This window comes from Crassostrea angulata, chromosome 1 (assembly GCF_025612915.1).
Source record: "Crassostrea angulata isolate pt1a10 chromosome 1, ASM2561291v2, whole genome shotgun sequence".
Lineage (NCBI taxonomy): Eukaryota > Metazoa > Mollusca > Bivalvia > Ostreida > Ostreidae > Magallana > Magallana angulata.
In genome coordinates, this window is record NC_069111.1 from 2,351,427 (window position 1) to 2,368,507 (window position 17,081).

The 17,081-nt window shown below is 37.2% G+C and overlaps 2 protein-coding genes across 3 annotated transcripts; both read left to right on the plus strand.

The window, feature by feature from the left end:
* Position 1: 1 nt before the first annotated feature.
* LOC128165567 (tripartite motif-containing protein 45-like) lies at positions 2 to 4,285 on the plus strand. Its single transcript, XM_052830232.1, has 8 exons — positions 2 to 177; positions 1,110 to 2,002; positions 2,104 to 2,309; positions 2,420 to 2,600; positions 2,734 to 2,955; positions 3,064 to 3,102; positions 3,202 to 3,258; positions 3,408 to 4,285. Exons 1-8 carry the CDS (start codon positions 158 to 160, stop codon positions 4,070 to 4,072), a joined length of 2,283 nt encoding a protein of 760 aa, XP_052686192.1. The 5' UTR covers positions 2 to 157; the 3' UTR covers positions 4,073 to 4,285.
* Positions 4,286 to 5,978: 1,693 nt separating this feature from the next.
* Positions 5,979 to 15,311, plus strand: LOC128168288 (uncharacterized). 2 transcript variants are annotated; one of them, XM_052834494.1, is made up of 17 exons: positions 5,979 to 6,116; positions 6,506 to 6,618; positions 7,441 to 7,647; positions 8,000 to 8,106; positions 9,332 to 9,440; positions 9,720 to 9,877; positions 10,177 to 10,299; positions 10,420 to 10,519; positions 10,766 to 10,935; positions 11,375 to 11,470; positions 11,570 to 11,638; positions 11,797 to 11,926; positions 12,084 to 12,193; positions 13,420 to 13,599; positions 13,911 to 14,151; positions 14,387 to 14,683; positions 15,049 to 15,311. In XM_052834494.1, exons 2-17 carry the CDS (start codon positions 6,516 to 6,518, stop codon positions 15,198 to 15,200), a joined length of 2,352 nt encoding a protein of 783 aa, XP_052690454.1. In that variant the 5' UTR covers positions 5,979 to 6,116; positions 6,506 to 6,515; the 3' UTR covers positions 15,201 to 15,311. The 2 variants fall into 2 exon arrangements, with proteins under 2 accessions (XP_052690454.1, XP_052690463.1); XM_052834503.1 differs by having other exon boundaries at positions 5,995 to 6,120.
* Positions 15,312 to 17,081: the final 1,770 nt, after the last annotated feature.

The following is a 17,081-nucleotide window of genomic DNA, read 5'->3' on the forward strand; positions in this document are numbered from 1 at the left end:
AAAAAAGTTGCTTTGTCAAGCATGAAATTAAAAAGACCAAATCTTTTGTCCATTCTCTAGAGTAAAACAAAAGAAAATCTATTAAAAAACAAAACTGATCAATCTTAAAGTATCGATCGTTCGTTTGGAAAGTTGAAGTTTCACGGTTAATAGGAACATGTCCGTTTTTACTTCTCAGTAAGTCTAATTTATTTTATCAATATTTAAGATTTCATTTAAAAAAAGTTACATAATTACTAGTTTCTATTATTCTCAACGTAGGTAGAATATTTAGAGCAACTACCGCCGTCATTTATATTGCTACACATGCACTGCCTATCATAGGTCTGAATATCCTATATTTTTAAGATATTCATTATTGATTTGTTAGCATGCGATCACTGTCAAAATTAACGTTTAAATGTGAAATACACTTTCGCTTTTAAAATTTCAAAAGGTACGTATGCCTTAGTCTATGAAATATATCCCATGACATTCAGGTAGGATGGTTTTGATGCTTTCTGTAGAAATCCTTACTATCTATTTATTGCCTTGGATTTCAATCTAATTAAAATTAGATTTAAGACGAGCTCGCTTTCTCGCTACACAAAGTGAGTAAGCAAGTGGATCTAACATCTAATTTTAATTACATTGTAGATTGCTTGGATTTAAGCATATCAAGAAAATTGTATGAAAACTCTTAAGCTTTCAAACGCCCCTTTCGTAAACAGTATGGTGGATGTATATGTGTGATTTATTACAGATACATGTAGCGGTAATACAGTTTTACTTATAGCATATTCTAATAAAGTGCATTCAAGTTTCCCAAACAATTACCATTTATCTAATCAAATTGCCTTCTGTATAATCCTTTTGTTTGTGTACTTGCATTTTTCTGTCTGTCCCGAAAATATATTAATTTTAATGAAACCTTTTAGATAAACTATATTTCCATATGTCCAAATTTTTGTTTTTAAAAATACTCAAATACTGTGCGCGCACCCTGAAAGGACATTTTAACACCAACACCGTGCGCGACGTCATAATAACACATTGATATTAGCTGATTCCTTACAAGAATAGATTTTAGAGTATACTTGATCGTTGGTGAATTAATTTTATTCAAACAGGGAATTGTCCTCTTCCAACGTGTATCACCCAGTTATGACGCATTCACCACGCGTCTCCAGCAAGGCGTCATTGCGCCCACAAATTGAACACGTTAGGCAAAAGTTTCTAGAGTGCGGGATATGTAGGAATGAATATAACAACAATGATAGAAAGCCACGCGTCCTTCCTTGCCTTCACTCCTTTTGCGACCAATGCGTCAAAACACTTGTGACGCGTGACATCATAAAGTGTTCGTCCTGTAAAGAGGGTTACGACATACCCGGGGGCGACACTTGTAATTTTCCTGTAGACGAGAGTCGGGAATATCTTATTAACTACAGGAAGGTTCAGTCAAAGTCTGGACAAATCATTTGCGAAGAGTGTGATCTAAAGAAAATGGCTACAAGCCGATGTCGTGAGTGCTCCCAATTTCTCTGCAGCGAGTGTACCGACGCCCACAGAAGGACGAAAATAACCAAAAATCACGGGGTATCTAGCATCGAGGACCTTAAGGAGGCCACGTTGGAGGAGTACCAACACGTGCACACCTGTAAAGTCCCGGGTCATGACGACCAACCATTTGCTTTTTTCTGCTACTCAAAGTCCTGTGACAAGCCTGTATGTGCGTTATGTGCCGTCAAAGAACACCAGGAATCTAAAGGCCACGAGATCAGGAGCATAGACGACGTTTACTTGGAGAACAGACGAGCTGTTGAAGTCCTGATGTCGGACGTTAAACACCGACAACTCTCAGCAGACGACACTCTGGCGTCCATTGAAGAAATCAACTCAAAACTCGAATCACAGCAGACGTCTGTTGCCGAGGAGATCGATTCTGTTTTCGACATATGTCAGAAAATTGTTGAGAGACGGCGAAACGAGCTGAAAAATAAACTAGATGCTATCGTGAAAGGTATTCACGTACTTAATTTTTGTACATCGTGTCTTAATCAGTTTGGATAAATTTTGTGTATTATATCTTTTTTTTTAAATTGGTATTCTACTTTTTACCAGCCAAGAAGAATCGGTTGCAGCGGCAAACAGAGGAGCTGGGTCAGCACAAAAGAAACATGGATGACGCTAGCGAAGTCGCCGGAAGTGTTACCACCTACAGTACGCCGTCCGGAAGTCTGAACATCAAAGACGTCATCAAACACCGACTGAGAGACCTAGTAGAAAAGCCATTCGAAACAACACCTCACGACAATGCGGATATCAAGGTATATGTACATGAACCATTACTCAATTGTCAATTAACTCGTATATGTTCCGTACAAACAAATATAAGTTCATTCATTAATGGACTTAAAAGAAACACTGAATTTTACAGTTTCAGCAAAGTTGGCTCGGTGACGAGTTTCAAAAATTCATCAATAGCTGTGGGGCCATATTGGCAACGTCTGCTTACCCTCCCAACACTCATGTTGAACCCCATGACGTCATCATTGGCGAAAAGGAAGTTGCTATGGTCGTTTATTTGTTCGATGTGGATGGAAAACAACAACATGAAGGTGAAAAAATCTCATGAAAGAATCTAAGTACTGAATAACTGCTAGCAATTTCATATGCTGCAAACAAGAATTTAAATACCGAGGGAGTGCTTGCATGATATGTTATTTATATATGAATCAGTTTTATTTTTAGGGAAGGTTGATATAAGAGCGGAAGTGACTAGTCCTGATGGAAAGGTCACACAGGCTCCAGTGGAAGACTACACGCATTCTGATGGCTGTTACAAAGTCCTGTTCCTGGGGAGTAAGACAGGAAAGCATAAGGGCAGCGTCTACGTGTTAGGTGAAGACATTAACCCGGAAGGATTCTTCTTCTATGTCGTCACAGGTCGAACCCACAGTGGCGCCACCTTCAGTATGAAACGACTATTAATCACAATTTACATCCAACTAATTATGATAATCTATTATAAAGAACAGAAACGACCAATACACAATTCACGATTCTCTTGTTTTGTTTCAGACAGAGATCGACTGAGGAGCGTCGCCACATCCACACCGGGTACGTTCTCTTTGACGCCAAAAGCGTTAGTCTCTTTTCTCTTTCATTTCTTTGTTTTAATTTTAATTGGTTGATGAAATATTGAATTATTTCTATCAGTTAGCGGAAGTCGCACCACCTCACCTGGAGTGGATCTTGTCCTTGGTGATGTCACATGTACGTAATGTACACCTGTCTTTTGCTTGCAGTTAAATAAAAATAAAAATATTTGAATACTAGTAACAGATCAATCTCCTATTATTGGACAAACGCATATAGCTCTTCCAGCTATTGTACAGTCGTTCATTTGTCTTCCTCTTTCGTAGGTCCCGAGTTTGTTTTTGACACCTCTATTTCGCATGAAAGCATCGAGATTTCAGAAGATGCAAAGAGCATGAAAGCCAAGCCTTTGAAACGTTCCCATGTTGGAAGTTCCAATCCTACAGAATCCGGGCGTCTCCTCAACTACCGAGGCACGATGGCAAACGTGCCTCTCTACAAGCCGGGCCTGTTTTACTTCGAGTTGGCCGTCCAGTACAGGGTGACCCGACTAATCCGGCAGGGCTCACTGTTTGAGGTGGCCCTCGCTCGCCTAGGCGTAGTAGATAAGCATCAAGCTGCTGATTCATGGGCGGTCAGCGCACGTGGTTGTCACGTATGCGGAAAAGTCTGTCTACAGACCTGGCACAATGGCCAGCTGCTTACCCACAATGCCCTATCTCACAGAACGCCTGGTCCTCCCGGCACCAGTGTGCGCCTGCGCTATGGATTTCTTCTGGATACTGTCAAGCGTCATTGGATTATTGTGGATGCCAAATCCAATAAGATTATATTCCATTTCAAAAATCTCGTTGTCTCTGAGCTGTCGGAACCATTATGGCCTCTTTTTGGCATACAAAACTCTGAGCATATTAGCGTTGTGTTTCAGCTTATTACTGGAAATGACGTAAATAGCATTCCCGAGGCCGCAACTGACGCCTTAGCCATCTAATTCTATTTTAAATACAGTCTCGTTATTTGTTTATTCTTTTGATCGGTTGAGGGCATATCTTTATTAACATTATAATGTTTTCTTTCATGTCGTTTTGTAAATGTATTTTGAACAGTCCTAAGTACATATGTAACTATTTTACGCCTCAGTCAATGCTTGTAAGCATATCTATGCTTTTTTGCAGTGCTTGGAATAAAATTGGATGAAACCACATCTTTTATTATGCATTACCTAGTTAGTCATTATCATGATCACAACGTATATTTTAGCATTTACAAAATTTGAAAATAGTTTGTTTCTACTATAATTATATAACATTATTTTTTATATTAATCCGTAATTTGATTAATTTGTTTCCCTTTGCATAAATAACAATATTGGCGATTATTGTTTCCAAGAATAGATGCAAGCTATACTCCGTTCCAAGATATCATATCGAAGCAGATTTTCCTCAGTTATTTATGAAATATTTCGCCCATGACCACACCGGCTAAAATAATCAAAGTACTGAAGTACGGAAAGCCGGGCTCTTTTGGCGTGTCTTTAATTATGCATATTGTGTAGTAAAGACTGAAAAAATCTCTCTCTCTCTCTCTCTCTCTCTCTCTCTCTCTCTCATGCTTTTATTGTCGGCAAAGCGTCAGAGAGCGACCAAATTTTGTAAGCGGCTATAAACAAAAATATGTCTGTCTAGTAGAAAAAAGTTCAACAGTTGCTGCCTTGAATTTTGCAGCAAACGTTATGTAATCAATCCTCATTTCTTCAACGCGCGGCAAAGTAGTTCATGGAAATCCATGCGCATTGTATGTGTCCAAAATGCAGTCTTGTTTTCAAAACACGTTACTAATAGGAAAACTAAAAAAGATAGACAATTCTCTCGAAATAAAAAAAAGAAAGAAACAAAATGCCAACACTTTTGACAAAAAGTGGCTCTTTGTATAACTATTTGGTATAGCGGAAGCTTTTACTTTGACGCTATTTGGTTTTTTGTTTACTTTTGAAGTTGTGCTATTTATAGTAACATTGGCGATTTGCCTGCCTATAGCCAGAACGCTGCTTTCAGCAGAGCCCGGCTAAAAAGTCTACGGAGATTTTGCATTGCAAACAACATAAAAGAACCTGGATGTTTACGTTAATGTGCGAGGTGATCTGGGAATTTCTAAACGAAGAAATGATGCTAGATTTTTCCATTATAAATCTCTGTAAGTAATCTGTTGTGATTCATTCTAATTTCACAAAGCAAATAGAGATGACGTGTCAATGAAGAAATGTAGGATTCTCTCCTTTTATCGATTTCATTGGTATTTTCTTTTTTTAGATGTATTTGTGTTTTTGTTTATAATCGTCAAAAAGTGATGGAAACAGTTACTTGAGACAAACTACAGAAAACATTACTTTATAAGCCAACGTGAAGGACCCGAGGCCCGCATTATGTTTACTTTTTACAAAATTCTTGACCGAAGAAGATTGGAAAAGTTGTCAATAACTGCCGAATAAATACATGTAAGATACACGTATAACTCTCATTTTGTTGTTTTCTTTAAACCCATTTTTATATTTCATACTTATTCTGAACTAAAAATTTCGTGTGAATTTTTTTCTTTTCTGAATGCAGCATTTTTTAAGGTTTGATTCATAAACGGTGATTTTTTTTGGCGTACGCTTTTGTTTTTTTTTATGTTGTTGCAGTTTTGTTTGTATGTATGTTTGGGGTTTGCTTAGTTCTTTTTTGCTTGTTTATATATCTTTTTAATTTAAAAAAATGGTTTATTTTGTTTGTTTGTTTGTTTGTTTCTTGGGATATTTACTGTCAGTCAAACTGTATATTGTATGGGTGAGTGATATCACAGATTACTGTGTATTAATATTTAGCTTGCTGAACCCTGTAGCCCCTGTAGGGTTGATAAGATAACCGAGCAGTCCTCACAAGATAGCACTGAGTCGGGGTATGGAGAATGACTATTTATGAAAATAATCTAAAAATTGATTGACCTACTAGATTGATCTGAAAAGGACCGAGAACATTTTTCACCTTTACGTAAAGGTAGGTATGTTTCTATTGTAGAGTTTATGGTATGGGTGGACATAGGGAATTGACGAGGTCCTTTTGGAGGGGGAACATCGGGGCCAAAAGGCAAACCGGGTCACGTGAAAGGGTTACCTCGGCTTTATCTATTTACTGTCATATCGGGTTTTCATTGTGTTTATATTTATATTTTTTGTTATTGACTGTTTAAGTATTTTACCATCTAGATATATATTTGCAAATGAGTCCAATTGAAAACAAAATAATACGCAAAATCAATCACAGAGTGATTGTCATTGAATCAATTATATCTATCGGGATACTAGTATGTAATAAACATGACAGATTAGTTAATCCTTTATTAAGTTGGAGCTTCGTTATCAACACCTGATGCAATTTTTTCACAGATTTGATAGAATGCGCCTCCCGGGATTCTGTGTCAGCGTTTTCTTTTGTTTACTGTCGCTGACCCGTGGACAGATTGACCGAAGTATCTGTGTTCCGGTCTCCAACATTTCCGGTAAGGGAAATAAACCACCCCCATGCAGTAATTTGTGATTTTTATAGTTATAAATTATTTTAATTCAAAATGCTAAAAGACAAGACGAGACAAGTAAAAGAATAGACTATCAATTGTTGTTAAAAACAATACGAAACGGGTCAATGGATACTAAACAGTTTTAATTCCTGGTCGGATGATCTACTGTTGTCAAATTACAATGCGAGAGATGCACAGATAGTCCATTTTTATCTCCTCTATTGTGCTGAACATTTAACAACAAAATAATGATATGATTAGAATTGGCTTACTGCGTATATGATGTAGATACCATTTACCTCACTGACAAGTGTTATTCAAATGATGAAAATTCCAAAGTACTGTGTCAGGATAGATGATATTTCTTTCCTCCCTTTGCTAAAAAAGGTAAAAGGAGGATGAAGAAATTAAAGGTCACTTTCTGACTATTTTCAACAAAATCGAAATTGTTCACATACCGGTTTAACCTTTCCTTCATCCTCAATTTGAACAATTCTACAGAAAAATTATCAACATTACTCAAATATACAACGTAGTTAGAAAATGTTATGCAATCTATATGGTGTTTTCGCGGTACAGCGAAACCTTTCCTTAACCTCTATCGTCTGGCAAACCTTAAGAATATCTTCAGATGGCTGCGAGTAAGGCTTGTTGATACTGGTTAACAAAGTCACATGATTTCCCATTTAATCTGGATATGGACCATATTTTGATATGTATGTACCATCTTAATTGACTTAAAAGTGACGAGCTCCTAAACAATGAACACAACCGAGTTTATGTTCTTTATTGTAAATCTTCCAGACGCCTCACCGATTCCGGCGCTGTCAGAATCCTACTCCACGACCGTAGAATGGAAGCTTCTCCACAATAACAGTACCATCAGTATTGATGAATACGTCATCGGAATGGAGAAGTTAAGTAGTATACGTATTACACAAGAAGGTCATACGTCACGGATCATCTATGATGAAGCCAATCAGCAGTACACGATGCTTGATATTGTTAATAGTAGGTGGACTAAAGAAACTTGTCTAAATGTTTAAAAGGCGTATATGTGTACCCTGCAATTATTTTAACGATTAATACTGTAAATTCCTTATTTTACGCGAGTACTTAATTCCGCGATTCCGCTGTTTTGTATCAAATTGCGAGAATATAAAATTGCGAGCACCAACATTTTTTCCTATAGTTCGAAACTGTCTGGAAAATAAAAGCGAGATTTTAAAGTAAACTAGATTTCTGTTGCTCATACGGGTTTATACCAATTTTAGTCCATATAATGCACTAAAATCCCAATCAAAACAGGATGGAATTTACTTTAAGAAAACCTTAAAAGCAAACCAAATTTGTATCCTTTCAGATCAATGTACAACACAAAATTACGTTCTTGACGTGGTTTTATTTGGGAACGAGATCTGGAAATCAACGACAAAGCAGTTATATCAAATCTTGAAACAGTCCATTACGGTAAGACACAATTCCTAGGAAATCCATACTTAATGATCTTGTAACAGTGAAGACCCAAATCCCATAATAAATTGGAAAGTTATATCAGATCATCAAGGTACAGTCCATTGCGGCAACTCTTTACTTAAACTAGACCCTTTCTAAACAGACCCTTTAATTAAGATATAAATTCAAGTGGCTCTAAAACAATCCGTTGTAGTAAAAATAATCTGAAGTCCTCAGAAAAAAGGTTGAAAGAATTGGGATTTTAAACTGAAAAGTCAACGTTTGTCATAATTATATCAAATGACTTTGATATTAATGCATTAAACTCTGTTCTGTCCAAAAATTAATTATAGGTATTTTGGATGTTTTTGAGATAAAAGATTTTGTAGTTATTTGGTTTGTGCCATTTCTATGAATCATTGAACAATATTTACTCTGTGGTGACGTCACAGGAACCATGGTTCCCAAGACTGAGACAGCGCGGTGTTGATTGGATAGTAAAGCCTTATTTCTTTCTGTTCTGTAGATCCTGCCTGGTTATTTTCAATAAGACACTGATTTGTTCTGTAGGTGTACGGTGGCTACCATACAATCCATGCTATTATATCTACTTGTACTTCACACTGTTCTGTTCTATAGGTGTACGGTGGCTACCAGACAATCCATGCTATTATAGCTACATGTACTACACACTGTTCTATAGATGTACGGTGGCTACCAGACAATCTATGCTATTATATCTACTTTTACTTCACACTGTTCTGTTCTATAGGTGTACGGTGGCTACCAGACAATCCATGCTATTATAGCTACATGTACTACACACTGTTCTATAGGTGTACGGTGGCTACCAGACAATCTATGCTATTATATCTACTTTTACTTCACACTGTTCTGTTCTATAGGTGTACGGTGGCTACCAGACAATCCATGCTATTATAGCTACATGTACTACACACTGTTCTATAGGTGTGCGGTGGCTACCAGACAATCCATGCTATTATATCTTCATGTACTACACACTGTTCTATAGGTGTACGGTGGCTACCAGACAATCCATGCTATTATATCTTCATGTACTACACACTGTTCTGTTCTGTAGGTGTATGGTGGCTACCAGACAATCCATGCTATTATATCTTCATGTACTACACACTGTTCTATAGGTGTACGGTGGCTACCAGACAATCCATGCTAGTATAGCTACATGTACTACACACTGTTCTGTTCTGTTCTGTAGGTGTACGGTGGCTACCAGACAATAAGATCCACGGTGGTTCAGAGTTGGTCCACCTGTGTGTATTTACTGGAGTACAACGTCACTCTGTCCGCCACCATCTACTTTGCTGGTAAGAATCTCCCCCATACTGACCAAGTAAAGGTGGGATTGTTTCTCGGTGTTTGGATTAAGGTCGTAATAGCCCAGTTAACTTTCAAAAAGTCAGATTTTGAATGATATATGCTTTGATATCTTCTAATGAAGATATAAAATGTACTGATAATAGTTTATAAAATACATGTTTTGGACGCAGAGCTGCTTTTGTGTTTAGCGAACTAAGTTCTTTAATAAATTTACATATTAGGTTTTTTTTTAAGATTTGTAATGTATATTGTAAATTTGATTCCAGCGGAAGGGTGGCCCATGCCGTTCGCGGCCCCTAACGCCATGGTTCCGGTACGCCTGGAACTCCGGGGGTCCTACAACAACAACCAGACGAGGTTCCACGCGGTGGGTGATTACGTCAACTTCCTACCCACCCCGCCCACAAACCTGGACAACGTACAGGTAGGTATTTATAGAATTAGAATGTATAGGTATTCATTTACCTGGGTAAATTATAGAAGCGATACAATATAAGAGCAATATAAAGATATGTACACAGACTGTATATAGGGGGAAATCCTGCTTATCCCATTCTTCACATACACTATTTCAATGTTTTAAGTATATGAGAACATGTTCTGCAAAATGGTCCGTATTCATTTTATACTTCTTTATTTTTTTTACCCTAATTTTAAGCTGTTACAATAGAAAAAATCAATAGAGATACGTTATATGTGATGTGACATCTTACATTTTCACAGATAGAACCAGGCATGTTCTGTGCCGGAAGGGATGTCGGGATGCCGATACTTCCGGTACCAACGGACTTCTCCACCGTCATAGAGAGGGTTAATATCCATGACAAGCAGGTCACGTACGAAACGGTCAGTGTGTGTAGGACATTGTGAACGGTTACAACGTTACAACGGTCCGTTGTTTGTTTTTAATTCTTATAATGACACCAACTACGGCGATGATGATGATGATGATTTCAATTGATTTAGATTTGGTTTGACTCACGGAGGAAATTCGTTCGATACGAAACTAAATCAGCGAGCGGTGATGACGTAGACCCGACTAGGATCGTGTTCGACTTCTATGACGGTACTTTAATTTATAGTGATCAAAATATGACAAATATCAATATATTATTAACAAACTTTAAATGAAATTAAAAATCGTATTGTATGATATATATATTAATATATAAATGTATATGTATTAGTTATTTCATACTGAAAACAGTTAGGGTGTTTAGAGCTTATGTAGCTGAGATAATGATTAGTTCCAACATTGATGCGCAGGTAACGGTTCTTAAGTTATGAACAATGATATTTCTTTGTCGACCAGGGGTGAGGTACTCCATTGACCCGTACACGAGCTCTTGTGATCCACCCACGATCATTGAGAGGGGGGACAAGTTCGTGGACCAGACGGCCTCCCCCATAACACGGATTCAGATGCAGAGTTCACTGGACTTCTTTAAGTTACAGAACGCCACGGTCCAGTACGTGGGCAAGGCAAGGCTTCCTTTACAGAGTCCGTTATTGCTGCTGCGGGGGTGGGGGTGGGAGGGAGAGGGAGAGGGGGAGGTTAGAAAAATGAACAGGGAGTGGTATATTGAAAATGTAGATTAGAGTTAAAGCTTTTAACTGTAAACAGACATACATAATAAATAATTTGCAAATCATGGGTTTTTTTTTCAAATTGTCGCATATTACAGCGAAATCAACATATTTACAAATATGTTGAAATTTTCTTTCACAGTTTAATGGCATTGTCAGATCATATAAAAATTGTGTTGAAAAAAAAACCCAAAGTGAACATTACTGACTGTGAGAGTGTTCGAGCCCTGGGATCCATTGCTTAATTCTATATGAAGTCAGTGACGTCACACTGTTGTATTTGTAACACTTTCTGTAATACAGTATTCTAATCAGAATACATTCATACTTGTAGAGGTATACGCGGAAGATATTTTGTGACGTGTGGGTGGGGCTCTACTATGACCTGAATATTGGTCAGAATCAAACGGTGGAATGGTATTTTCTTGGGGTAAGTGCACACAATACATCTACCTGTATGTTGCTGTTTGAAGACTTACTTGTCATTAACCTACCTTTGACACACCTGTGATTTACCTGTAATTTACAGGAGGGATGGCAGGAGGGCATCGGTACCTCCATCACCCCAGGGAGTCTGGTCAGATTTGATGTCTGGGCGGTGAGTAAACTTTGTTTTTACCAGAAACCTGTTATTCAGCAAACAAATTCTTATATATATATGTATATATATATTAATTTGCAGAATTGCAAACTAAGGCCTTAATAATTCTTTAGACGCTCATCTCACAACTTTATTACAATTATCTAAACTTTCAGGCTAATTCGAATTTCCCTATCATTCACAACGTGCACAAACTTAACCCCTCCCAGCCCTACCTCACTGCGTTTGAGATCGGGCCTTGTTTCACGGGGCCACATAAACGGAACTTCGTCATCAAATTTGCAAGTAAGCAACTTGTGAATGTCGTTCAATTTAACCCCTAACCTTTTTGTATATGTGATGTTCTGTATTTAAAAACTTGTTTTATGATTTTTAACGTGGTCTGCGGTTTTTTGCGGTCTCTTGCAATATTTGTTTGCATTTCTGTTTCATCCATTTAAAGCAAGTGGTCTTGATCTGAGTCAAGTGAGTCTGAACTACATCAGGGACCAAATACAGGAAATTCTCACCACGCAAGCGCAGTTGGATAATCTCAGATTCAGCAATGTTGCGGTAAGTAATGCAATGATTTAAAGGGGTAATTGAGAAACAGTGTTTTATTACATGCAATAATGCAAGAAAAATCATATGAAGTGTTCTATGGCCGAAAAGCGCTTCTCCTGATCGCACTTTACTTATGGGTACTTGATATACCATATTATGCTATCCAATGTAGAACAAACTGCCATCTATTGTGCAGGCCTATTTACAATTATTTGAAATTTAATGGCCATAAAATAAGACTTAAATATACCTATGTCAGTAAAAATTGATTTTTCCAAAGTTTAAAAAAAGTAAAGGATATAACAAATTCTATTAATTAGTACTTCCATTCTTTGAAGATCTGACTATACGGATCAAATGTCAGGACTTAAAATGAACTAGATATATTTACTTAATACAAGTTAACCGAATGTAATTTTTTTTAAGTTTTAAAAGCCATTGGTTTTTAAAAGTAGTTTCGAATTCAAACATTTGAATTTCTTTCAGTTACATGTACATACACCGTGCTTGTAAAATGATTTTTTTGCTAGCGCTCTCGTTAGTCCTTTTCACTGGAATACGCATGCTCGACTCCATAGTGCGGGATTCTGGGATTACTGTACTACTGTAGATAAACTGTACCATTTGAATTTCGTTTTATCATCACGTAAAGTTTTGTGTTTTATCGTTAATGTCAAAAAGTTACAGTAGCTTCGGTCTTATAATGCAAAGTTATTTTCAATATTATAATAAATAACATGTGGCTAGCTTTATCCTAAATTCCTTCAAGCTCGGAAGACAACTTCGGATATGTTTTCCGAGCTTGCCGGAAAGGCCCGAGAAGATACGATTGCTACAAAACCAATGGTTCCTGAAAAATTTCACCTCGAAATTGAAATTACAGTAGATACATAATGATTAAGTCACAGCCAATGAGCTATGCCATTGCCGATGTGTAGCCCACTCTAGAATCACAAATTTTAATTGAGACCCCATTCCAGTACACCACTGTGCCTTCCTATTGTTAATTAAGCGATTCAGAAATTTATACCAAAGTTTTAGAAATCTGCTTCTGTGTTTTATGATTGCTACAGCGCTAGCTCACCAATCTTTTAAAAAGATAAGCTTGTCGTCATAATTTTATTTCAATCCGTGGGAACTCAGTAGTTCATTCTTTGATTATGTCGATAATCAAGGTCATACTAAAGCATCATTCATATTTAATACGCTCAGACATTCTTGTACTTTATGACCAGTTTGAGAATTTTGGAGCGAACGATTGGTACTTCACCGCCACTCTGCTCGACAAATCGCCCGTGGATAACAACAACATTTTCCCGCCAGTTCTGATGAAGGAACCTCTGAACAGTGCGTTTGGATTCCTGACGGGATATGTGGACACTCCCTGGGTGTACAATATAACTCAACCAACACTGGTGAGGGGGTTTTACTCTCTGTCAATGTCGCTTTAAAAACTTGAATGTTGTTTTTTTTTATTTTTTGGCGTTTTTAAGAAAATATTATGATATTGCATTTCAATTTCAATTCAAACAAAGGCATCTGAAAAAAGATGATACGTGCCTGCATTACCTTCTACGTACAGAATTGTACGCACTGTAGAACTGGGATACTTCCGCTGTACTGTATCATATTATACGCGTACACTTTATTGTAGAGCTTACGGCTGACAGCGATGGGGATACTTCCGCTGTACTGTATCATATTGTACGCGTACTCTTTATTGTAGAACTTACGGCTGACAGCGATGGGGATACTTCCGCTGTATTACCCGTACGATTTTACGACAACCACAACTCAGCCAACCACAACCGGGACATTCCTGGTGCCCACACTTCCGGTCCAAACCACGGGGACTTCAGTCACTACAGCCATGCCCACACCCCCAGCCCCACCCACGGGGCCTACAGTTAAGGTCACCACCCAGACAACGAGCCCGACAACTAAACTCACAACCAGCAACAGATCGGGTAAGACAAATCACAGTCCTGAAAGTACTGAAAGGCAAACTCTTTGTAAGACACGTGTTAGACAATTTAAGACCAAAGAACGAATAAAAAGACGATAGAACGAATAACAACATACAAACTGAACCAATGAAAACCTCAGAAAATCAGGGAGGCATATGTTCCAGCATTTCATAAATACTTCGAATTCTAGATAATGATCATAAGTGTTTTCAGTTTTTTGTTTTTTTTATACAAGAACCATGTAAGTGTCCAAAGAGCACATGCCCGAATCCTACAACATGTCCAACAATTACATGTCCGGTGATTACAACTCCGCGGCCGATGACGTCAACAGCGTGTCCTCCTACAACATGCAAATGTCCAAAAGTCACGTGTCCAAGTGCAACAACACAAAACCCACAAAACATGCCAGTATACACAAAAGTCACATGTCCACCGGTTACACCACCACCACCTTGCACCACGCCGGTTCCAGGTTCGAGTCATCTTAGTGCGCAGGCGCAACAGCAATCAAGCAAAGGTGTTAACGCAGGTTTGTAACATGTAATTTCATACCCTCCACTTAATCTTTAAAGAGCTCGAGACCATCGATCTCTTCTGGTTCAATAATATTATTTTACTAGTTATTAAAACACGTATAAATATAATTTGCTGTATGGCGGGGAAGCAAAATTGAATTTATTTACATAGTCTTATATGACCTTGTTGCATGAATTTCAAGAGGTTTTTTTTTTCATTTTGCTTCAATTTACTTAAACTTCCCGTGAAGCACAATAGTTCGTGCAATCAAATATTGCGCATGTCTTGTTTCCTAAGAGCTAATATCTGAATCGTTTACAATTCAGGTACACAATTTACCTGTTTTGTTATTTTTATTTTTAACTTTATTTACAACAGGTGGGGCGGTAGGAATAGCGTTGGCCTGTCTAGCGATCGGGGCGATCGTAGGCGCCATTGTGATGTTCGTCATACAGAAGAAATTCCCAAACGGCTTCCGAAACAGAGACGGATATCTAAACCCGGTGTTTGACGACAGTAGCCGGTACTGACACACAGACAGACAGACATACGTCGTTTTGTTGATCTTTTATACTCACGTTTATTTATATTGTATTGTACTAAGTACAAATAAAAGCTGTTTATTTCTGTACAAACTACAATATGAGTCCTTAAGTTCTGTGCGACAGTCTGAAGAAGAATAAAAGTTTTATAGAAGACGTTGTATCCTGTAATCGAAAGTCTAGTTTTTCCCATAAAAGTATTTTTTTAAAATATCTACACACATAGCTTAACCAAAATTTAAAATAACATTGTGTGGACTATAAGCTTCTTTCGGCGATACAGTATATATATTTTAATATGAGCTTTCTGCACTGAAAAGGTGAATTGCACATAAATCGCGTTTCCCTCTTTAATTTTTCTATCGGAATGAACCATGGCATCAAATACAAGTTTATACTATAAGAACCATCTTAACAAGACCTTGTACTTTCAGTAGGGCGTAGCTATCTATTTCTTGCGTCAAAACAAGTTAAAAATGACACAGTTTCAAGCGAAATATGCACCGATTGCGAAGTCTTAGCGTAAAAAGCCAGTCAAATCTTGTTGATTTCAAAGAGCCATGGCTGAGTGGCCAGCAATGAAATAGACAGGCCTACGTCACATTGCTGTTTGACATAAATACCCAAAGTCCAAGCCCTTGTTAAAATGGTTCTAAAAATGAATAGAATTAAAATTATCATGAAGAAAAAGTCAGAAAAAAATTCACCTAATGGATATTTTAACCTTTTTGCACTGATAAAATTCAATTTTTAGCCATTAACGATTCAATTTGCAATGACTTTACTGAGTATCTTAAAGTCTCAAAATTTTTCTCAGAAAGATGGGATAAATTCATAAAATAAAACCAAAAGTATGGGTCCATGATGTCAAATTAGATCTGGCATGAAATAAGCTAATTTTAGGCAAACCTTGGAGTTCATGGATTTCTTGATTTGCATGAAATATATGTTAAATATGCTATATAATATATGTCGATAGAAATATTGAAAAATTGCTAAATAGATGTTTTTTCGAAACAACATGAAGATATCACACTGTACAAATTATCTGGAAATTTGATCTGCACTAAAAATAACGAAGCTAAAGATACAGTACTCTAAAACAAATGAGCTATGAAAAATGTTCATCTTCTTCTTAAAGACCTCTCCCCCCCCCCCCAAAAAAAAAAGTCTCTTGTTTAACTCTGTAAATATGTATTTTTTCCTTAACTATTTTATTAAATATAGTGTATTTGGCATTGTAAAATATATTATGCCAAATTTCCAAACTAGAGGTGATCCAAAATGGCTACCCAAAACCAGAGAAACGAACCTCTTTAAAATCAGTAAACTCGTTCACAGGGAGTTCGTCGACAATAAATGCATCTGCTCGATCAAGTTTTTTAGAAGCCCAAATTTACAATGGGTGGATGTTTTTGACTCAGTCATCCTTTATATAATACCAGAATCGTCAACACCGATATATTTGCAGAAACTGAACTTACTTTATAGCTCTGTAAAAGCGTTGTTTTATTTTTTGAACAATAAAATGCTTTCTTTGATGATTTATGTGGGATATAAAGGTGGCGACGTTGCAGAAAAAATACATAACGCGCGTTCGAAGTCTGTACTCGTTTGGACAATTAGCATTTATAGTCACTTGATTGATGTGAATTGAATACTTTGTCGGTTATAGTAGAGAAGTTTGGGTGGAAGAAAAGGGTTTTTGAAGTTGGGAAAGACATTCAACAATTCTGATTCATCCGTGTATCTATGCAAATCTAGCTGATTACAGCAAGAAATTGGGCTTTGGTAAATATCATAAGAATTTATCACAGGATATTTCTACTATAAAATTGTCCGACTCAACCAATGAGCATCTTATACATA

Coding starts and splice junctions, on each gene's coding strand:
- LOC128168288 (XM_052834494.1), top strand. CDS start 6,516: ATGCGCCTCCCGGGATTCTGTGTCAGCGTTTTCTTTTGTTTACTGTCG. Junction 6,619..7,440: donor TCCGGTCTCCAACATTTCCG/GTAAGGGAAATA, acceptor TAAATCTTCCAG/ACGCCTCACCGATTCCGGCG. Junction 14,152..14,386: donor CACAACCAGCAACAGATCGG/GTAAGACAAATC, acceptor TTTTTATACAAG/AACCATGTAAGTGTCCAAAG.
- LOC128165567 (XM_052830232.1), top strand. CDS start 158: ATGTCCGTTTTTACTTCTCA. Junction 178..1,109: donor ATGTCCGTTTTTACTTCTCA/GTAAGTCTAATT, acceptor TTATTCAAACAG/GGAATTGTCCTCTTCCAACG. Junction 2,601..2,733: donor TGGAAAACAACAACATGAAG/GTGAAAAAATCT, acceptor TTTTATTTTTAG/GGAAGGTTGATATAAGAGCG.